Raw genomic sequence first — 24,310 nt, forward strand, 5'->3', positions numbered from 1 at the left:
AATTCTATTCAGGCATTTTGGACGGCTATGACAGTTCACGACAAAAGTCAGTGCTTCTTACCAGTTACTGCTAATTTGGTATTTGTTAGGATCTCCAATGAATGTCTCAAACATTAAGTCAGAGAAGGAAGCATTATATTCCACCAGGCCCTTCCTGACCATCTGGAGGGCATTGCTAGCAGTGGCACCAATTTTACATAGTATTCCAGGCGTGATCGACAAGTGCTGGAGCAACTTCTGGACTAAGCCCAACTGTTCCAAATCACACACCTGCAAAAAGAAGCAAGAAAAGTTTTAGTTGATTGACCATTTGCAACTAAGCACTGGAGTGAATGTGTCCATAATGGCACCATGATTGATTACAATGACATCTCTTCCATCCATCCATCCATCCATTTTCCAGACCGCTTATCCTACTGGGTCGCAGGGGGGTCCAGAGCCTATCCTGGAAGCAATGGGCACGAGGCAGGGAACAACCCAGGATGGGGGGCCAGCCCATCGCAGGCCACCCTCACACACCAGTCACTCACACATGCAATTTAGCAACTCCAATTAGCCTCAGCATGTTTTTGGACTGTGGGGGGAAACCGGAGAACCCGGAGGAAACCCCACGATGACATGGGGAGAACATGCAAACTCCACACACATGTGACCCAGGTGGGGACTCGAACCCGGGTCCCAGAGGTGTGAGGCAACAGTGCTAACCACTGCACCACCATGCCGCCCCGTGTTACCTTACAATCAATAATTATTTTATTAATTCACCATGAACATATATGAATTTGATTCAGGGCGGAAAGCAGAACATCTACCTTAGCCAGTATGTAGTCTAGTTGAAGAGCAAAATTTTCATTTGTCCAACTGATTCCAGGGATCATCTGTTCCATTTGAAGAATGAGTGTCAGAGCTTCTGTAAAGCAGAATGAGTGAAAAAAAGCAAGCAGATGATAATGTCAGTGTCAGCACAAGTTAATACCATTTACTTAAGTTCTTGGCTAATTTGCTGAAAATTTGTCATAAATAGATTAAAAATCCATCCACTCAACTACAAAGCAAGGCAAATATAAAAAAAGAACGTAGTAAGGCTGCTCATTTATTGTCAGTTGGGCACATGTTGGAAACATGGACATGTTCTGTAATATACCGTAACATAAAAATGAAAAAGAAATAAATGTTTTCCTCTGTAGATAAGATTTGCTTCCTGATTCCCAGGAAATTATGTTCACTGTTATTTACCTCTGAATTCAGTAGATATGGTTTCGAGAACAGGATTTAGCAGGTGGTTTACAATTTGGTCTTCAGTGGAGTTTAAGATATGTAAATTCCTAGAAGACAAATAACACAGGCAAATTCATTTGTAAGTTTATTGTGTTTGAAATTACTTGGAAAATGCAAATGAAAACAAATAAACCAAAATAATACTTTTATTTGATTCAATATTCAATATAATAATAATAATAATAATAATAATAATAATCCTAACAAAAACAATAAGGTTCCATAGCACTTCGTGCTTTGGACCCTTAATAATAATAATAATAATAATAACAACATATGTAAACTCACTCTTCAATCCAGTGTGTGTCATTCAGGCCAAAGGAGCCTTGGTCTAAGGAGAAAAGCTGCAGAATCATCTTAAAAATGTACGCTTGATCACTGAGGTTAATGCCAGGAATTGACGAGACAGGGTACGGTAGTCCAACCAAAAGGGCTTCAACTGAGGGCATTATAGCTGAAAAAAAGCCTTGTTTTCGACCAGCCATGTCAGTATTATTTAAAATGATTGCTTCAGTCTCCAAAACATGTAGAGATTCTGTAATGTATTGACTAGCATGTGGTGGAAGTACAGAGGTCAATGAGGTGGCCATACTGTTTAAAGACTGAAATGCATCATATAGATGGATCAAAGATGAATCTGTCCTTAAGCCATTCCAAAGAGTGCTTGACACCAGTTCAGATATAGCAAACAATGTACTAGCAAGGCCACCATGCAAAGATTCAGGTTTAGCAGGTTGAGTCAGATTCAGTATGGTAAGGAGGGAGGCAGTTACTTCTGTAGAGATGTTGACAAACAAATGCGGAATTTCAGAAGTGTTGGAAATATTATTAAGGGCAGACAACACTACTGGATTTAGATCCAGGATGTACTTCCTCTGGTCCCCTGGAAAAGTTGATACCACCTGATTAAACACCTCGTTTACCAAATGTTCTCTTTCAGACATGCTTCCCAGAGCATAGTTGGAAATGGTAAGATTCTCCAAAATCTGAGTAACAAGAATGCTGTTTAGAATTAACCTATATATATCCTGAGCAGACTGTCCGCTCAAAATATGGGCCTCATTGGGGTAGGTTGGTAGTTGGCTGAAAGAGCCAGAGATTATGCTGGCAGACTGAATAACTTTTTCCACATTTCTGGGATTATAGGCAAGTACTGTTGAGGCTTTAGTTAACTGTGTTGAGAAGTTGAAATACACCAGTTGCTCCGCAGACATGAAGGATGCAAAAGCAGCTACAGTCTGATCCAATAAGACAAGGAAGGTAGTCAGGTTCTTCTGAGGCTCATGCCATGCAGAAGAGACTATTAACCCCTTTATAACTGCTGACATTTCAGAACTGATGTTATCACTATTTTGGGCTATTTCAAAAGATGATTGCAGAGATAATTTCAAAAACATGTCCAGGAGGTTTCCCATATTTTCTTGTTGGGAAATTTGCGTTAACATTTCTGCATAGTTTTCCCAGTTTCCTGGAGCTGTGACGGATGATAGCATGTCAAGGGCCCTGTTGATTGCCGGTTCAAAGCTAGAATCTCCAGTCATCTCTCTGGAAACACCTTTCAAAATAACTGCTAAATCTGAGTTTGTAAAGAACATATGAATAGTTTGCATAATGTCTGAAGTACGGGGAAAGTTAGAAAATACTTTCAGTAAGTTATTGTAGTCTACGTCAGCAAGGCCTAAAATGTCTTCAGGAAACACTGTCTCAACATCACGTTTTGACCTTTTTCTGAAAACTTGAGCATGAGGAAGAAGATCACTCAAGGTCTGTCCACTTGCAAGTTGTCCTTCAAGGTCTTCAAGGAAGGAGATAATATAGGTAAAAGGATGAGATTTGCATGGTCCATGGCAATTTAACTGCTTCATCATGTTGAGGACATTGTCAATTAATTTAACATATATGTCAAAGTAACTTGGCAGAGTGACATTTCTTTCAATTGTGATGGAAAGCTTGACTATGTCAAATATTTTCATTAACGCATCTGACACAAATTCCATTCCAGTGGTTTTTGAGAATCTCCACCAAGCAGTTAAATTCAACATCTTCTCAAAAAGCAGCCTAGATTCCTCTGCAGTCAGATACGGCTTTGTAAGGTTATTTATCATAGGCCAATCCTCAATCATCTGGAGGCAGAGTGAGAGTCTGTCAGCCAAAGAATTATTTTCACTTGTAGCTATATGCAGAAAGGAGATAATGGAATCCTTGGTCCAGTTATTTCCAATCATGAATATTTGAAGAACACCTTTAATTAGATCTGGAGTTACTGTCACATTCATAGATCGGAGAGCATGCTGGAGGGTATAGTTCAATGTCATTTCCAGTGCCAGCAAATACTGTTGCATCCATGGGGCTTCTTCTGCAGCTTGGTCCAAAAGGGGCTTGATAAAACTGGGCATTAGTAGATTGCTGTAATAACATAAAACAAAATTCTGGTAAATGCTAGCCAACATACTGTACAGTACCATCTGCCATATACTAGGAATTGTGTATCAGGAAATTAAATAACATGAGGACATATTTTATACAGAGAACTTCTTCAATCCCAGCTTTGATATTATCTCTTAATTATTAAAAGGTTCATGCAGGCACTTACAGTACAGCAAAATGGAGCATTTTTGTAAGGTAGTTATACTACATAATATAAAAGAGAATTTGGAAAGTATGTTTTTCTCAGAAACAAAAATCACTGACACTTAATTTACTAATTGAAATATAATAATATAAAAAGTAAATCACCTCATATAGAATGGTTCCATGGAAACATTCCCTCCAGTAATGTTTGATACTACAGGCCATGTGGGGGGTTGACTAAGGTTTTCAAGGAGCTGGATGATTATGTCAGAGTGGTTTAGTATGGCGAAGTAAAGAGAATGTAGTTCGGTCAACATATCTGCAGCAGTAATGTTCAGAGAATCCACTGCCATTGTGGCTTTCTGTACAGATAATATGGAATAAGTTACAGTGAGGATCCATTCAGTTAAATACATTTAGTTCCTTAAGAATTTATTTTTTTACATGCAGATTTACAATACATGAAATCTTAAAAAGTAACAAAAAATTGCAGATACTTACTGTGATATTCAGGTGCGCAAACAGTGAACCATTGGACATGTAACTATCAATAAGTGGGACCAGGCTGGTGTTACACCACTTAACTAGATTAGGTTCACTTATCTCTTCTTTCTGTAGGGCCATTTCCCACATCTTCAAGACATCTGCACATTCAACAACCAGACCATCCTTTGCAGCCTATATTCAAGCAGAAGAAAAAAGGGCAATAGACCTTTCAAACACTACGCAGATGATAAATTTGTAGAGAGAGAGAGATTTTACAGTTATGATAATGGTGATGACAAATGTGGACACTGTCTTTTTCTCCCCATGCACTTAAGTCACAGACACGCATAGCTGCACGCTTTTTTCACTGAAGCATATTCTCCCATTAAGTCTAGTGTTTAAGTGTACCTACTGTAGGTTAGTTATACACCTTGGGCTTTGAAACTCCAAAATATGGCTGTGTCACATGTAAATGACCCTTTCACACATTCTGCTGCTGGCTTAAGCACTTCCAAGTGCATTTTTCACTACTTGGTCTAGAAGGCTATATTAAGACACTTGCCTCTACGTGGCCAAATGCAATACTGCAGTGCTCAGAGAGCCGAATATGTAAAAAAACAAACCTTTTTACATTTATTATAAGCTAAGAAGTAAATATTACAACCCAAAATGCATGTAAATATTTAATTTAAAATTAGTTAGAAATGGATTCAGTGGAAGTAGTGTGTCCTCAAAATGCTTAGCCGTAGTGAATGTACTTAAACTCTTGTGAAAGTGGGACAGAGACGTTCTCATCCTGATGTACTTCAACTAACTGACACTAAAAGCACCGCATGTTTCCCGGTTGATCATGAAATGCTCAGTTTTGAATTCTGTTTTATTTTTATATACATGCATATACTTCATTCATTCACTACAATATAGTTACTACTGTACATACACTAGATATGGGGTCCCAGCGATAGTGACGAGCAACTGATTCGGAGTAATACACTGCAGCCTACACTGTAGTGTATAAGCTGGTTTGGACTATTATTATAATAACGATTATAAATGCATTCTAAACTTTCAGTCCAAGTTACTAATGATACTAACATGTATACCATATTTTGGCTAGGCATATTTGTATGTTAACAAAACAGATCTGAATGAAGAAGAAGAAAAGCCTAGTATGATTTGTTTGTAAGCGCAGTATAGGTCATTCTTACAAACTCATTACCGTAACATCATTTTCTGTAATTTAAAAAAAAAATTGTGTCAATTGCAATACAGAACAATTGAAGAAATGAAAGCACATCGTATTATACTCATTGTCTGTTCTGGGACCTTGCAATAGATGTCTAGTTTTGTTTTATTTGATTAAAACTGTGATGGTGGTACTTATTTGGGCAAAATGGTTGAGAGATCATTAAATTAGAGCTATAACTGACATCCATTCATCTTCTGTAACCACATGTCCTTCTCGGGGTTGTGGGGGGTCTGGATCCCATCCCAGAGGCTACAGGCAAAAGGTAGGGAACAACCCAACACAGGCAATTTGTTAACTCCAATTAAGTGAAGCATGTTTTTAGATTTTGGGGAGGAGGGGGGACTGGAGTACTCATGACATGGGAAGAATATGCAAATTCCATACACATGGAGCCTTAGTGAAGACTCGAACCCTGGTTCAAGACATGTGAGGAAACAGTGCTCACCACTGTGCCACCCCTCTGTAAATTACGTCATTTAAACATACATAATAGGTTAAGGTAATGTCAATTGCTCCGTAATAAATTCAAACATTATAAATTTTTTTGCTGAAGGATTTTCATGTTTGTGAGAATGTCCAAATATTAGCATAGTAAGCTATCACCATGGTTGCCCTTCTGTGGATTTCAATTACGTTCACAATGTAAATTAAGTAGGCTACGTTGCATATTTTGCTTGTTGCCAGAATCACCGAGGGCGTAAACCTCTTTTCTTGCTTGATGAATTAATTATGCACGGCTGTGCTTTCTTTTTGGATTAACTGCTGTGGGCATGTCTGCACAGATGAGGAGAGAATGTGCTTAACTGAAACGTGCGTAACTTTTTACACATTTTTTTTTACTTAAGTGTTTGATGGGAGATTATGCCTCAATATCACTATATTTCCCATATGTGTATAAAAATGATCACCAAAATACAATGACGGATGAAATATGTGAAAAAGTTTTCCCGAGTGCCATTATTATGGTCTTTATTTTTACAGCATGCTCAGGAAAACCAGAGCACCTTGCATCCATCATTTTCCATTACCACTTTTACAATGCAGAGAGCATGAAGCAAAGAATACCCTGACCTGCAATAACAAAAAGTCTAATACAGGGTACATAGAATCACAAGCATACACTATAGACAATGTTACTAATATGTTGAAAACCATGTCCCTTGATCCTGAGTCTACCCCAGGCTGTTACCCTATGCTGTCTGAAACAGGCTCCATGCCCCTTGTTACCATGACTGGAGTAAGTAGATGGATTGATACATACATATCACACAAATATTAGTGCTATTGAATCTCAAAGTGGAATTTTATTTTTACCTGTTGTACCAGTTCAACTGTACTCAGGACAGCCTCAAAGATACTTGAGTTTGTTGTATGGACAGACGTCAAATTAGCCAACAGTTCACCAAGCCTGTAGACAAGGTCTGAAAACATATATTAGTTAGAATACAAGATGTATTATCATACACCTGTCCATCAATTCCTGACTAAGTTTGGAAGGTGAATATCTATAAATCATATCTATTTTCATTATATCTTACAGAAAAAATTACTACCTATTTCAGACCGGCACTCATGAATAAATTGTGACATATCCATAACCATCTCAAATGTTGTTGGGTACTTTGTTAAGAGCATCGTTCTCATAAAGTAGCTAACAAGAGAAGTATAAAAACTAAACAAGTGGCTTATCTTTTCATAATAGGTGACAGATTTTTCAGTGTAATTATATATTGTACTCATAAAAGTATGACAAACATTTAAAAAGTATTACCTACATTTTAATAAAAAACAGGCAAACAACCAAACAATTCACTTAGTAGAAGGAAAGCAGAAGTCATACGAAGATGAGGTGACAGAAGACGAATCAGTTCATAGCAGTAATGAATGGTGACAAGGAATAAAAGAGAGGTTTAAGATACTTAAAAGGGAGCGGAAAATGTTTCACCACTTTTGGATAACCAAGAATAACATTTATAAATAGGAAAGTTGAGTCGTACTTATTGGGTTAATGCAAATAATAGAACATTTGGATGTTTTGATGTAGTGGAACTTAAATACTGTGACAGTAACATTGTGAGAATACTGGGCTGTACTGAATAATTCCCATTACCTGTCTCTGTTCTGATGTCATGAGCAATAGCTACGACAAGTTCCCTTAGAATTAGACCATTTGATGTTGTATTCTCCAAAGCTGAAAACTCACTGCTGAAAAGGGCTTCCAACATCTTCTCAACCCTGATAAACAATTATAATGAACAAAACATCCTTTCTGCAATACAGTTCCTGCTGATCTCTGCCCATGGTACTCAGATAGGCACAAACAGCATGCAAAAAAAAAATCATTAATCAGTAATTACAATTTAAGAACCCTATTATATTCATGCAAACATGGAGAATTTCCCTGTGAACAATTAGGTAAGATCACAACTTCATGATTCCAAAGAATCACACAAGTTATTAAGTACTAATGATATTTAATTTTTATTATTCTTTCTTTCTGATTAATACTCCTACCATTCCCAAGTAGAGTTGTCTGCCTGTCCAATTATGATCTGCAGTAGGGCTGGCATGGACTCTGACAGGGCCAAAACCTGTCTACCAGGGAATAGGACAGCCCCAATTTCCTGAACCTATTACACAAATAAGAGAAGCACAAGGTTACATGTTATGTTGCTTAATAATCTAGCCATTTATTTTCATGAACTACTGAATGAATGAATGAATGAATGAATGAATGAATATGAAGTTATATTTTAAAAAATGACTGGTACATATTAAATATAAATTATATGGACAACAGTTTTGGGACACACCACTTATGCATTGAATTCCGGTGTTTCATTCTGACCCACTGCCACTATCACTCAAACTATCAATCAAGTACCTAGTCATGCAATCAGGTTTACAAACATTTGCGAAAGAATGGGTCGTTCTGAAGAGTTCTATGAATTCAAGTGTGGTACGGTCACAGGATGCCAGTTTTGCAATACGTCCTGCTGGAGCAGGAGGTGGTGACTGGGGAGAGAGGTCTGGGCATCCTTGCTTAGACTGCTGCCCCCACAATGCGACCCCGGATAAGTTGTAGATGATGAATAGATGGATTGATGGATGGATGGATGGATGGATGGATGGATGGATGATTCAAGTCATCTCACCTTGTAATATATTTCAGAAAGGTTATTCATATCGACGGCTTGCAGAATTTCATCTAAGGAACCTAGTCACAAGAAAAACAAAACACAAAAACATATTCATTTTATATTTACACTACGGGACCGTTGAATGCTTGAATCTGATTGGCTGACGAACGTTCTGAGGTGTGCAATTATTTTCAGATAACCGCACGGCGAACGTAGTTCCAGGTAGCTCTCTTGACCGCATTACAGTTTCATATCACTTCGCATAGTTAACTGTAATAACGGAAATTAGCATACAGTACCTATACAGCACACAGGACTAACAAAAACAACAACATGACAGACGATTTTCCGAAAGTAAATTTTAATATTTACGGTGAATATGAAACTTTCAACAACTGGGCTGCAGCAGTATTAGTTAGCCTAGTGTACCAACTTAAAGGCTACACATGACATTTCTCACTAGCGAGGTAATAACAGCGCTGCATCTTAAAGCAGACTTACAGTTTAGAGACGGTGCTTCAGAACACTGTTGAGGGACACACAGAGGTAGCCTAATTCATACAAGCTCTCTCTCTCTCTCTCTGTTTCTCTTTCTCTGTGTCTCTGTCTCTCTCGCTCTCTTTCTAATAACTTCATTATTAACTGCATTAGTCTGCTATCAACGGCTCAAGCCTCCATTGCCAGCTTTAAAATGACGTTTTGGAACTAGCAAAAGAGTTGTTGGATGAGATGCGGAAGAAATAATCCTACTCACAATAGCGATTTAAGTAGAAAAACCGGACGAATCCCTTGAAATATATCATCTGATCGATGTCTTGAGGTGTGGCAACCGTAGTATAAGCGGAATAATTGACTCCGGACCGTTGAATTATTAGAAAATAATGCACACCCGAGGTGTAACGGCCACTCCGCTTCGCGTCGTGGCCGCATTACCACCTCGGGTGTGCATTATTTTCTAATAATTCAACGGCCCGTCGTCAATTATTCCTTACATAATATACAGATGCTCCTCTACTTATGAATGAGAAACACTCTGAACGGCCGTTCGTAACTTGAAATGTCCGTAAGTCGTTATTCAACATAATTTTAAGGGTATACGCAAGTACAAAGAACTAGGATGCTGGGAGTACGCACGCTACACTGCTGCGCAGCGGGAGTAACGACCAGAAGTCGTACTCGACGGAATTGAAAAAAAATGATGTTGTGGACAGGAAACGGGAGCCCGATGAACACAATTTGTACTTAAACTTAAAATTTGGACTGAAAGTTCGTAAGTTGAAAGTTCGTAAGTAGAGGAGCGTCTGTATATGTTTGATAGATAGATGAAACACAATGCATTGCAATGTATCAACTACAGTACATCTTGAATAAGAGTATGTTTTCATGAACCAAAATGTTGATTCAAGTGATAGATCACTTTAAGATACAATGATGTTTTAGGAAATTTTATTAAAACATACCCATAAAACAAAGTAAGTGACCAACCTTGACTGGGGTCTAGGATTCCCCTGATGATCTCTGTCATATCACCAGAGGTGGTATTCAGAGGTAAGAATTGTTGCAGTTGATCAGTGATGCTAAGAAAAACAGTAACACAAATATGAAAATTACAAAATAGTCATCCAAAGAAAGAAAAACTTTCTTTACATTTATTTAATAAAAATCCAGAACAGGATAATCAGTTGGAAGATGGGGGGTTTGAAGGATAAAGAAAGCAAATTTTTTGAGAGAGAACACTAGAAAACATGAAACTTCAAACTCACAGACCTAGAGTGGAAATGAAACCCCCAATGTGAGGATACAGTGATAACTTACTTTTATGAAATTTAGGTTTTATACAAATTGTTAAATATATAAATAAATATATAGATATGTATATTATAGCCCCAACAAGTAATACAAAATTATGACAATGGTAATAAAATATACATAAAAAACAGCTTTAAAAATTAGCTGATTTTTTCTTCACTGCAAAAAATATTTTAAAGGAAAACCCTGTTCAGGATAAGCAGATAAAAGATGGGTGGTTGGAAAGATGGATGGATGGATGGAGATTAAAAATGATATCACATAACTAGATTGGATTAACAATGTACATCCTAAGACTCTTCCGCTGTTATGAGCCTGACCCTGTGGCAAACATACTTCAGGTAAGACTCATCCATCGTTCATAACCGATTATCCAGTACAGGGTGATGATGTGCCAGGAAGCACAGGAACCAAACCAATTTGAAAGCACCAACTAACCAAACTGCATGTCTTAGCCTTGAGAGAGGAAGCTAGAGAAAATTCCACTTGAAACACACAGAGCCAGTGTGGAAATCAAACCACTAGCACTGGAAATGCGAGGATACAGCAATAATCACTTACTTCTACGAAAATTAGGTTTTATACAAATTGTTCAGCAATTAAACAAGTGCTAATTTTTATGCATCACATTTATTAAAAAACTTATAAATACTTACATCTGATTCCAATTGTCTTGTCCACCAAGCTGAATGATGGTCTCCATGTAGGTGATAAGGGCCTGTGTCATCGGCAGGAGTATTGGCAGGGACTCATTGGGGGCAATCACCTTGATCAGGCTTTCCCCCTTCAAAAGGATGTCCAAGGTGAGGTTCAGTTTCTCTGTATAGCTCATGTTAGGATGCAACACAAGTTGCAGGGCCTCATATATAACATCTATGGCATCACTGGTCACGATGTCTGGGAGAGGCCATTGGTCTGTGCTCAGGTTCCCTATGACAATGCTAAATGCCTCCATTAAGGCTCTAGTGAAGTTCACATTCTGGACCCCATCTTCTTGAGTAGCTATTAAAAGTACATGTTTAAGGGCCTGGGATACTTGTCCAACTATTGAAAGATAATGAAATTGGGATTCTGGTAAAAGATGTGCTATGTCATAAAGCCAAATACTGTCCATGTTCATAAGGTCAGGAGAGCTTGCATTCTGTTGGAGGATTTCAGCCATAATGGATATCAGGTGGGGATCCTTCAGAAAATCCTCTGTGATATGAAGATACTTCTCTATCTGGGTCTCAAACATCTGTAAATTGACATCTGATGTATTATATCCCATGGCCAAGGAGAAATTCATGTGCAGTTCAGCCACATATTTTGTTACCTTTAGCTCTTCATAGAGAACAGAAATGACATAATTCTCAATGTCTCGTAAGTCTGACTCGCTTAAGGGAATATGTATGGACTGGGTCAAATTTACGGCTCCATGCACAATAGATGTCATGAACTGTGATTCTGCAAGGGAGGTAGCCAACTGCATTTCCGTCATTCTGAATAAGGGGTAAAGAAGGCCAGAAACATCTCCGGTATAAGTAATATTCTCAAGCTTCCTCAGGTACCACAATGCAATGTCCATATACACTTCTGGAACATACTCTGGCTGGTTAGGAAGAGTAGAGTTGATGGAGGGGAAAGGATGTGTCCCATTAAAAAATGACTGGATGATATTTTTAAGAACATGGATAGCAGTTGTGACTTCGTTCCAGGACTCCAAGCTATAATTCTGCAAATTCTCATGGATCTTGTCCAGAATAACTGACAGGTCACTGGAAGAAGACATAAGGTGATCATAATAGGTAAAATGGGTCATATTACAGCTTCCTCCATGCTGTTTTTGCCAAAATTGTGTAAGGTTATTCATTTCCATACATAGCCTCTTCATGTCCTCATTAAGGGGTATGCCTTGAAAAAAACATGTTGCCTCCTTAATCAGCTTGAACAAACAATGGGGCTCAGTCGAGTTCACTAGCTGCAATGTTGAATTATTTAGGCTGAAACAACCCTGAGCATCAATTGCACTACTTAGATTTGTTAACACCATCTGAGCAGTAGAGGATCCTGCTAACTTTGCAACAAAGACTAGGTCGTCCAGGCTTAAATTGGACATCTGAAGACCATACTGCAGGGAGGACAGACTGATGTTGAGTGTGGGTGGAATTTCATTGAGGAAGTACAGGACCCTCTGTATAGCTTCTGAAGTCAAGGACACATTGGTGCTATTGATCAATGGAGAAAGGAGTGCAAGAAGGTCCACAACTAGAGGGAAAGTTAGGTTTCTTCCAAATGTAAGGTTGGTATTGACAGTCATCAGTCCATTGGTGATGTTATTACTTTGTTGCAGCATTTCAGCAGCCTGCTCCAAGAACAGGAAAACTTTGCTGACATCAGCTGCACAGTCTTGGCTGCTGGTTTTGCATAATGTTAGTCCTCTGAGTAGGCTATGGGTACGATTTATCAGTTCTTCGTTGCTGTAGCGAAACTCTTCTGGTAATAATGCTATCACTTGCCAGAGAACAGCATCCAGGATACTGACGTTTCCAATTTGATGTAGATCCTGAAGGAATGCCAAGGAATTTAACTGACAGATCTCCAGGGCAGCTGGATGAAGGTCTAACATTTGTGAAATGTTCTTTAGCACATCAAGCATGAAAAATGACTCATTGCCGTTTACCTGCAGAGAAGAGGCTAAGAAATTCTGAACCTGCCACAGGTATGCCAGTATCAAGGATGAAGCATTATGTGAGGTCTCAGTTGCCTGATTCAGCACCTCTGTGGCTTTGATAACAAGCTCGAGTACATCCCTTTCATTATCATTGTTTAAATGCTCGAGAATGTGTTGTAGGTAGGATATATGAGAAGCATTCAGTAAAGCAGAGTGGTTAAGAAGAGCGTTGCTAATACTAAAGGACAAGGGACGAGAAAGATTACCATCTACATTTAACCACTGAACAATCAGATTATCTAGTTCCATAAAAGATGCACTGGTCTGATTCAGATTTTGAAAAAATGGGGAAAACATGTAGCTGTTGTTCATAAAAGCCTGTACAACATTGTTCATGAAGAAGGAGGTATTGTCAAAACTTTGTGTCCAAATTAAACTGAGGGGCTTCAAACACAAGGTATCCAGAACCTTCTCTAGGATGGACAGGGATGGTTGGCTGTCCAGTTGCTCTATAGAGAGGATGTCTAATAATATTGTCTTGTTCCGCTCCAGTGACGTGACAAGAGTTTGCAGGAGGCTCTCAGGAGACATATTATAAGGAAGTTGTCCCATGGACTGCATAGCAAAAGCTGCATAGATTGCGTCAAGGAATGCCACAGAACCTTGGACAAATCTGTTGGAATGAACAAAAGTATACTGTTGAATAAGGCAAATAAATCAAAAAAGGCCATATCTCCCAGCAGTATATAAATATATAGATATGTACATTATAGCCCCAACAAGTAATTCAAAATTATGTCAATGGTAATAAAATATACATAAAAAACAGCCATATTATGACTTCCCAAAAATTTGCAAATTTTTTGTTCACTGCAAAAAATATTTAAAATGAAAACACTGTTCAGGATAAGCAGATAAAAGATGTGTGGTTGGAAAGATGGATGGATGGATGGAGATTAAAAATTATATCACCTAACTAGATTAGATTAATAATGTGCATCCAAAGACTCTTCTGCTGTTATGAGCCTGACCCTGTGGCAAACATACTTCAGGTAAGACTCATCCATCGTTCATACAGTAACTGATTATCCAGTACAGGGTGATGATGTGCAGGAAACACAGGAACAAACCAATTTGAAAGCACCAACTAACCAAACTGCGTGTCTTAGCCTTGAGAGGGGAAGCTAGAGAAAATGCCACTTGAAACACACAGAGCCAGTGTGGAAATCAAACCACTAGCACTGGAAATGCGAGGATACAGCGATAATCACTTACTTTTATGAAAATTAGGTTTTATACAAATTGTTCAGCAATTAAACAAGCGCTAATTTTTATGCATCACTTTTATTAAAAAATGTATAAATACTTACATCTGATTCCAATTGTCTTGTCCACCAAGCTGAATGATGGTCTCCATGTAGTTGATAAGGGCCTGTGTCATCGGCAGGAGTATTGGCAAGGACTCATTGGGGGCAATCACCTTGATCAGGCTTTCCCCCTTCAAAAGGATGTCCAAGGTGAGGTTCAGTTTCTCTGTATAGCTCATGTTAGGATGCAACACAAGTTGCAGGGCCTCATATATAACATCTATGGCATCACTGGTCACGATGTCTGGGAGAGGCCATTGGTCTGTGCTCAGGTTCCCTATGACAATGCTAAATGCCTCCATTAAGGCTGTAGTGAAGTTCACATTCTGGACCCCATCTTCTTGAGTAGCTATTAAAAGTGCATGTTTAAGGGCCTGGGATACTTGTCCAACTATTGAAAGATAATGAAATTGGGATTCTGGTAAAAGATGTGCTATGTCATAAAGCCAAATACTGTCCATGTTCATAAGGTCAGGAGAGCTTGCATTCTGTTGGAGGATTTCAGCCATAATGGATATCAGGTGGGGATCCTTCAGAAAATCCTCTGTGATATGAAGATACTTCTCTATCTGGGTCTCAAACATCTGTAAATTGACATCTGATGTATTATATCCCATGGCCAAGGAGAAATTCATGTGCAGTTCAGCCACATATTTTGTTACCTTTAGCTCTTCATAGAGAACAGAAATGACATAATTCTTAATGTCTCGTAAGTCTGACTCGCTTAAGGGAATATGTATGGACTGGGTCAAATTTACGGCTCCATGCACAATAGATGTCATGAACTGTGATTCTGCAAGGGAGGTAGCCAACTGCATTTCCGTCATTCTGAATAAGGGGTAAAGAAGGCCAGAAACATCTCCGGTATAAGTAATATTCTCAAGCTTCCTCAGGTACCACAATGCAATGTCCATATACACTTCTGGAACATACTCTGGCTGGTTAGGAAGAGTAGAGTTGATGGAGGGGAAAGGATGTGTCCCATTAACAAATGACTGGATGATATTTTTAAGAACATGGATAGCAGTTGTGACTTCGTTCCAGGACTCCAAGCTATAATTCTGCAAATTCTCATGGATCTTGTCCAGAATAACTGACAGGTCACTGGAAGAAGACATAAGGTGATCATAATAGGTAAAATGGGTCATATTACAGCTTCCTCCATGCTGTTTTTGCCAAAATTGTGTAAGGTTATTCATTTCCATACATAGCCTCTTCATGTCCTCATTAAGGGGTATGTCTTGAAAAAAACATGTTGCCTCCTTAATCAGCTTGAACAAACAATGGGGCTCAGTCGAGTTCACTAGCTGCAATGTTGAATTATTTAGGCTGAAACAACCCTGAGCATCAATTGCACTACTTAGATTTGTTAACACCATCTGAGCAGTAGAGGATCCTGCTAACTTTGCAACAAAGACTAGGTCGTCCAGGCTTAAATTGGACATCTGAAGACCATACTGCAGGGAGGACAGACTGATGTTGAGTGTGGGTGGAATTTCATTGAGGAAGTACAGGACCCTCTGTATAGCTTCTGAAGTCAAGGACACATTGGTGCTATTGATCAATGGAGAAAGGAGTGCAAGAAGGTCCACAACTAGAGGGAAAGTTAGGTTTCTTCCAAATGTAAGGTTGGTATTGACAGTCATCAGTCCATTGGTGATGTTATTACTTTGTTGCAGCATTTCAGCAGCCTGCTCCAAGAACAGGAAAACTTTGCTGACATCAGCTGCACAGTCTTGGCTGCTGGTTTTGCATAATGTTAGTCCTCTGAGTAGGCTATGGGTACGATTTATCAGTTCTCCGTTGCTGTAGCGAAACTCTTCTGGTAATAATGCCATCACTTGCCAGAGAACGGCATCCAGGATACTGACGTTTCCAATTTGGTGTAGATCCTGAAGGAATGCTGTGGAATTTAACTGACAGATCTCCAGGGCAGCTGGATGAAGGTCTAACATTTGTGAAATGTTCTTTAGCACATCAAGCATGAAAAATGACTCATTGCCGTTTACCTGCAGAGAAGAGGCTAAGAAATTCTGAACCTGCCACAGGTATGCCAGTATCAAGGATGAAGCATTATGTGAGGTCTCAGTTGCCTGATTCAGCACCTCTGTGGCTTTGATAACAAGCTCAAGTACATCCCTTTCATTATCATTGTTTAAATGCTTGAGAATCTGTTGTAGGTAGGATATATGAGAAGCATTCAGTAAAGCAGAGTGGTTAAGAAGAGCGTTGCTAATACTAAAGGACAAGGGACGAGAAAGATTACCATCTACATTTAACCACTGAACAATCAGATTATCTAGTTCCATAAAAGATGCACTGACCTGATTCAGATTTTGAAAAAATGGGGAAAACATGTAGCTGTTGTTCATAAAAGCCTGTACAACATTGTTCATGAAGAAGGAGGTATTGTCAAAACTTTGTGTCCAAATTAAACTGAGGGGCTTCAAACACAAGGTATCCAGAACCTTCTCTAGGATGGACAGGGATGGTTGGCTGTCCAGTTGCTTTATAGAGGGGATGTCTGATAATATTTTCAAGTAGAGATCAAGTAACTTGATCAGACTTTGCAGGGGGCTTTCAGGAGACATATTGCTAGAAAGTTGTTCCAAGGACTGCATAGCAAAATCTCCATAGACTGCATCAAGGAATGCCACAGAACCCTGCACAAATCTGTTGGAGGAAAAGAAAGATAATGTCGAGTAAACTAAATTTGTCAAGTTCAAAAAGGCATAAAATCACCCATATAATGCACATGATTAAGATAACAGAATCAAAATTAGGATAATTTTTGGTAATATATTTCATACATAGATTTATGAGAATGACCGAAAGTTGCAAATTCTTTTCACAAACTATTCACCTCAAAAGTGCTTCAGGGTTACTGTAGAGCTCCATCAGAGACGAAGTTAGTGGAAGAACCTCCTCCCAAGTAAAATTGCTTTGGCAGACGGGGACACCAGTAGTTCTCTCAACAGTGCCTATAAAAAAATGGCAAAACTATTAAATAAAGGAAGGCAAAAATGGGCACAGTAATGAAATAACCAGTAATGAACCATGCATGAAATGTATTCTTGCCCGTATATATTTATTTACATCCAAGCAGTGAATTCAAGTGAAAGCAAAACAACTGAGTGCATCAATGTATTCATGAATGTACTCACAATTTGGAGGTGCAGTAATATTGGGTTGGAAAGTCATAATCCAATGGACAATGTAGACGTATGTCTCCACTGACCATGTGGGGTTTTTCTGCAACTCAGATCCCACCATCTCAAAAGTATTGGTGCTCCTAGAGAACAGAGGTATTTTTCACAGAATCAGCAAAGAATGACTTGTATTGAAGATTGAGATACATTTTTGATATCCATGTAAAACATCCATCCATCCATCCATCCATTTTCCAAACCGCTTATCCTACTGGGTCGCGGGGGGTCTGGAGCCTATCCCGGAAGCAATGGGTACGAGGCAGGGAATAACCCAGGATGGTGGGCCAGCCCATCGCAGGGCACCCACGTAAAACAGAGCTACTTTATTTAAAGAGAAAATGGGTAGTTTCCACAAATCCTATCTTGCTATTCATGAGAGACACAGATACATACTGTATGTACAGTATTTTTGGGGTTAGAGCACGGAGTCAGACAGGATTAGCAGAGGTTAAGAATCATGTTCACTGATGCCGATGCCTTTACTTTGCTGGCCATAAACCTTCCGCACACAGGCATGGAACCCAAACATACTGAGCAGGGTGGTCCTTAAAAATCAACTTCTGAAATTTCTTGCTCTCACCCCATAGTTTTGTTCTTTGACATCAGAAAATGTTTTTAAAAAAATTTATTTTATAATAAAATAACTTTTTTTAAAAAAAGGAAGGTTAAAAACATTGGTGGCATGGCAGTACTTTTTGTAGTTTAAAGTCCAACATGCAACAGACTGGTGTATACTAAAAATTCTCTGAAAACTTGTGCCAACTAAAACTGGAAATATTACAAACATATTTCATCATTGCCATCCATTAGAACATCTAAAATTGCTGAAATAGGTTGAGTAGAAGATAGCATTGAAATGTTATTGATGAAGACTTTGAATATATAAGCCAAATAACTATAAAACAGTGGTTATTAAAACTGACCACAAAAATATTGCTTTGCTATTTTTCGTGAATTTGATTTTCTCTGATTTGACTCATAGATATGGAGGAAAAGAGAATCACAGCTGAGAAGAAATGTTCTGCACAGCATACACAAGATTCTGTGTCATCATTCCAGCATGCTGTCATTATTTTGCTTTTTCTCGAATGCATATTACAAACAAAACATTTTTTGATTTTTTTATTACTTGTAAAACAGACCTTAAGAACATTGTCAGCCAGTTTACTGTGTTGTTCCCTTGAATCCAGGATGCCCAGTTGTGCTCATTCATTGCATCGTACAGTTGATTCAAAGATGCAGAAAATTGCTCATAGCTGCTGTTGAGATTTTTCCAGTCTGACAGGATGGTTGTGACATTGATGACATTCTCCTCAGGGGTCTGGAACAATTCCAAAAACCTGGTTCCCTAGTTTTAATATCCAAAGAGATATGTGCTTCGCTTAGCATAAATTTGATAACAGAAAATATACTTTTTTAAAAGAAAAGAAAAACTATGAAAAATATAATTAATACAAACTCATTTCCAAAAAGCTGAGATACTGTGTAAAATGTAAACAACAGAATGCAATGGTTGACAAATCATATAAATCCATATTTATAAAAAAACAACATATCACATGTTGAAACTGAGAAATGTTATTGTTTAATGACAACTGTGTGCTCAATTTGAATCTGATGCTAGCAACACATTTCAAGTTGGGATGGGGCATGTTTACCACTGTTTTGCATCACTTTTAACAAAACCCTGTAAACATTTGGGAACTGAAGAGACCAGTTGCTGGAGTTTTGAAGGCAAAATGTTGTTAATTGGCAACAGGTCAGTAAGATGATTAGGGATAAAAACACCCCCCCCCCCCCCCCACAGAGTATGCGTATCTGTGCAGTGAAGATGAGGAGAGGTTCACTACTCTATCAAAGAACAATTTAAGAATAATGCTCCTCAACGTAATACTGCAAGGAATTTATGAATTTCATCATCTATAGGACATGCAATAATATCATTAAAAGATTCAGAGAATCCGAAGAAATCTCTATATACAAGGGACAAGGTTGAAAACCAGTATTGGACAGCTGTGAGCTTCAGGTCCTCAGGTGGCACCGCATGAAAAACAAGCATTATTCTATTGTGGAAATCACTGCATGGGCTCAGGAACACTTCTGAAAAGCACTGTTTGTGAACACTGCTCATTGCTGCACCCACAACTGCAAGATGAAACTCTACCAGGCAAAGAAACCATATCTACACATGATCCAGAAATGCCATTGACTTCTTTGGGCCCAAGCTCATTTAAGGTGGACTGAGGCAAAGTGGAAAACTGTCCTGTGGTCTAACGAATCAAAATTTCAGATTCTTTTTGGAAATCATGGACATCGTGTCCTCTTGGCCAAAGAAGAGAGAAACCCTCCAGATTGCTTTCAGCGGACATTTCAAAAGCCATCATCTGTGATGTTATGGGGGTGCATTAGTGCCCATGGCTTGGCTAACTTGCACATCTGGGAGGGCACCATCAATGTTGAATAAATACAGGTTTTAGAGCAACATATGCTGATATCCAGATGGCCATGTGTATTTCAGCAAGACAACGCCGAACCACATTCTGCTAATATTACAAAAGCATGGCTCTGTAATAGAAGAGTCCGGGTGTTAGAGTGGCCTGCCTGCAGTCCAGATCTGCCACCCACCGAAAACATTTGGTGCATCATGAAACAAAAAAATACAGCAAAGGAGACCCTAAACCGTTGTGCAGTTGAAATACGATATCAGGCAAGAATGGGACAACATCTCACTTTCAAAACTCCAGCAACTGGTCTTTTCAGTTTCCAATCATTTACAAAGTGTTGTTAAAAGAAGAGGTGATGCAGTACACTGGTAAACACTGTTCCAACTTTTTTTAAACGTGTTGCTGGCATGAAATCGAGCACATAATTGTCATAAAACAATAAAATCTCTCAGTTTCAGCATCTGATATGGTCTTTGTTCGATTTTCAATTAAATATGGGTTTATATGAATTCTAAATCATTGCATTTTGTTTTTATTTACATTTTATACATTGTCACAACTTTGTTTTCATTGGAGTATAGAATTTGTTGAGGCTGCAACCACAACTTTTAGAATATAATTATGGCAGTATCAGTGTAAAGGAATCATGAAAGCATGGCAGGAGTATGTAGTGAAAAGTAATACAAAGAAACTATCAGGACTTGCCATGTGGGTGAACCATCAATAAGCAGTGCCAATGCACACAGAACCAAGACCAATTTTAATTTAATTCAGATAATTTAGAAGGATATGTTTCATCTGAGGACAACAATCTATAAAACTTTCTGTAACAATGTTGTCTAGTGTATTTCCCTTACTTACTTTCTCCACCACTGGCATCCACTGGGCAAGCAGAGTATTTGGCAGGTAGGACCTGTTGCAAAAGACTAACTCCCACATGAGGGGATCCCCTGAAGGCAGACTGGACTGTGAGGACCACTGATTGATGAGATCACTACAATTTAGGGATCCCTGTGACAAAGCCATTTAGAAACAGTTAGAGTAAAACAGGTCATCTTAAGAGGCTACTGTAATGCTCTGTACAAAACACAAATTGAATAGATATTTAGATACAAACTTGTGATAAAAACATTTTCACTACCTTCTCAATGGTCTTCACTATGGCCTTTGGGAGTCCCGACAGCCAAGTATTTCCCTGGAACTCATTCGGCAGGACAGGCCCAAACACCTGCTGAATGCCACGGGCCTCACTCACCAGGAAATCCATTTGCTCTGGTTGGTAAAAATGATCATTCCACATAGCACTCAGTCAAGTATTCATTTACTTAATATGTTCATTCCTTCCAGTTGGCAGGTAAAAGCTGACCAATCTTATATGAAAGACATGCATATATCGATATTTGAATCACTGTGGTGGTTATAGATGCCACAATCCAAATCATGCTCAATATACACGTGATAGTTTTGCAATTAGGCATCCATTTGATTATGTATTTTCCTGAAAGCCTGAAATTTTCTTCAAAACTGAAAGAGTTCACACTTAATACAAATATTAGCAATCAGACATCATAACACAAAAAGATGTGACTGTAGTTAGGATCAGCAATTTATTTTTTATCATTTAAAAAAGCTTCTCCATCATGAAAGTGTACTCATTAAGCCAATATATGTGAAACTTACAGAAATATTTTTAAAAATACAAGACAAGTGGTCTGACTTGCCTCTCAGGGTGTCCAAAATTTGTATGGCCAAATCCATAGAGATGTGACTGCCTGTGAGGAAGGTGTTCAAAGACGACAAGCCTGGGAGCCCCTCCAGCATTTTCAGTGTTGATATCAAGCCAAGAAGCCTTAAAGAAGACACACTAACTGTTGTTATCCATCATAATGTCCCTCACTTCTTAAGTCATGAACATCTACGGGTATTTGTTGTTCATTCAGCCAAACTTCGTTAAGTTAAACTGGGTTACAGATATATTTAAAATTATACATAAAGAACACTAAAAAGGTTGCAGAATATTTTATAGAAATATGTAAATGCGTATGTATGTTTAAATGGGCTAAACTACTTGGTAACTCTTTGTACGATGTAACCCAAACTTGGTTTTTCAGCTACTATTTACAAAATGGAAAAGAGCTGAAGTCATGCATATTATTGTTAAAATGACTGTTTCTTTGTACAATGTATTTCCTTAATTTACAGCTTGTTTACTTGTATTGCACACATAAAGGACATTTTTAATACACTCCTCTCTTTCTTATAGCACAATAGCAGCAAAATTGGTCATCTGAGTCCTTATTAATCCCTTTAGTCATGGGTTAGATCAGAAGTATAAAACATCATGTTTGATCGCTTGTGAAAGGTAACTGTTGGGCTGGCATATAATTGCATACTTTTTCTCCTCCTGGCCCCCATAAAGCTGACTGCTGCTCTCTGGATTTACGGTGGAATTCTGAACACTCCAGCTGTAGATCTGCAGCAGGTTGTTTAACAGCTCTGTGGTAAATGTTATGTCAGTAGAAGCTGCTTCACTGTTCCACGGATGCAGCAGCTGCAGAGAGATATGAAACGTGAAACAGACCCACATTCGTACAAAGGTCACACACAAAGTTATAGGTCACGTTTAGCAGAGCCACAATTCTGTTGTATAGACAACAAGGAGGTAAGGTGACAAAGATTTTATTCTACAAATGTACAAGTCAGTTTTCATGTAGTGGCTACTAGAGAAATAGGTAAAGCACCTGCGGCTGATAGCATCAAGAAACAGGAGTAATACCTTCCTGTCAATCTTAAACAAGAGTAATACCCTGTTGTCAACAGTGATGGCTCAAAAGAGAGATTATGGAAGAGAAAGGGTACAGAAAGCTTGGGGTGGGTGACATTGTGAAAAAGGAGAAAAGAGCAAGACAATAATACGCAACTTGGGGTATTCTGCATTGTAAAACATTTTTGACAGAATTAAAAATAAATATGAAAAAAATATGAAAAATATGAAAATCATACAATTACAGATCTCTTTAATGGTATTTTGAGTCAAGACAAAATTGTCAAGACAGGGCAAATACAGTACGACTGGTAAGCATTCACTCACAGAACAATGTGCCAAATCAGGTTTTACCAAATGCCTTTGTGTGACCTTTTAAAGATATTTTTGTCTTTACTTTGGCAATTCACTCATAGAATAAATATAGCAATGCTAAGTAGTTCCATAACAAAATGTACTACAGAAATGGCTACAATTTATTATTTGTTTATTTAATACTGTATATTATTACTTATATACATTTTACTTTTCACTTTGCAATAGGTCTGTTGGAATATAGCATGTCTCTGGACATTACACCATGGAGAAAACCATCACTATTTTTATCCAGGTCCTATATTTGTTTATATATACAGACGCTCCTTTACTTACGAACGTTCAACTTACGAGCTTTCAGACATACAAACGAAGAGGACTGTAAGTCCAAATTGTGTTCACTGGGCTCCTGTTTCCTGTCCGCAACATCTTTTGTTTTTTTTTCTGCGCTCTAGTTCCGCCTAGTACGGCTTCTGTCTGCTACTCCCGCTGCACAGCAGTGTAATGTGCGTACTCCCGGCATCCAAGTTCTTAGCACTTGCGTTTGCCCTTAAAATGATGTTGAATAATGACTTACGAACATTTCAAGTTATGAATGGCCGTTTGGAATGTACTGTATCTCATTTGTGAGTAGAGGAGCGTCTATATATATATATATATATATATATACTGAACAAAAATATAAACGCAACACTCTTGTTTCTGCTCCCATTTTTCATGAGATGGACTTAAAGACCTACAATTCATTCCAGATACACAATATTACCATTTCTCTCAAACATTTCTCACAAATCAGTCTAAATGTGTGATAGTGAGCACTTCTGCTTTGCTGAGATAATCCATCCCACCTCACAGGTGTGCCACATCAAGATGCTGATCTGACATCATGGGTAGTGCACAGGTGTACCTTATACTGCCCACAATAAAAGGCCACCCTGGAATGTGCAGTTTTTTGCTTTATTGGGGGTCTGGGGACTCAGAACCGGTCAGTATCTGGTGTGACCACCATTTGCCTCATGCAATGC

General features: G+C 38.5%; 1 protein-coding gene across 2 annotated transcripts in view; it reads right to left on the reverse strand.

Moving 5' to 3' along the window:
• Positions 1–24,310, reverse strand: part of abca12 (ATP-binding cassette, sub-family A (ABC1), member 12) — a 66,390-nt gene that overhangs the window by 28,476 nt on the left and 13,604 nt on the right. Inside the window, exons 11-30 of one of the 2 annotated variants that reach the window (XM_049005986.1) lie at positions 22,600–22,757; positions 21,928–22,055; positions 21,348–21,478; positions 21,068–21,217; positions 18,905–19,110; positions 17,718–17,845; positions 17,417–17,534; positions 14,557–17,226; positions 11,190–13,859; positions 10,210–10,301; positions 8,740–8,801; positions 8,099–8,214; positions 7,695–7,819; positions 6,899–7,005; positions 4,351–4,527; positions 4,015–4,211; positions 1,567–3,684; positions 1,237–1,325; positions 813–910; positions 62–270 (exon numbers count right to left, since the gene is read on the reverse strand). In XM_049005986.1, the coding sequence (XP_048861943.1) occupies positions 62–270; positions 813–910; positions 1,237–1,325; positions 1,567–3,684; positions 4,015–4,211; positions 4,351–4,527; positions 6,899–7,005; positions 7,695–7,819; positions 8,099–8,214; positions 8,740–8,801; positions 10,210–10,301; positions 11,190–13,859; positions 14,557–17,226; positions 17,417–17,534; positions 17,718–17,845; positions 18,905–19,110; positions 21,068–21,217; positions 21,348–21,478; positions 21,928–22,055; positions 22,600–22,757 (9,749 nt within the window). The remainder of the gene's footprint in view (positions 1–61; positions 271–812; positions 911–1,236; positions 1,326–1,566; positions 3,685–4,014; positions 4,212–4,350; positions 4,528–6,898; positions 7,006–7,694; positions 7,820–8,098; positions 8,215–8,739; positions 8,802–10,209; positions 10,302–11,189; positions 13,860–14,556; positions 17,227–17,416; positions 17,535–17,717; positions 17,846–18,904; positions 19,111–21,067; positions 21,218–21,347; positions 21,479–21,927; positions 22,056–22,599; positions 22,758–24,310) is intronic. The other variant, XM_049005987.1, reaches the window with a different exon arrangement.

Source organism: Brienomyrus brachyistius, chromosome 1 (assembly GCF_023856365.1).
Source record: "Brienomyrus brachyistius isolate T26 chromosome 1, BBRACH_0.4, whole genome shotgun sequence".
In the NCBI taxonomy this organism is placed as follows: domain Eukaryota; kingdom Metazoa; phylum Chordata; class Actinopteri; order Osteoglossiformes; family Mormyridae; genus Brienomyrus; species Brienomyrus brachyistius.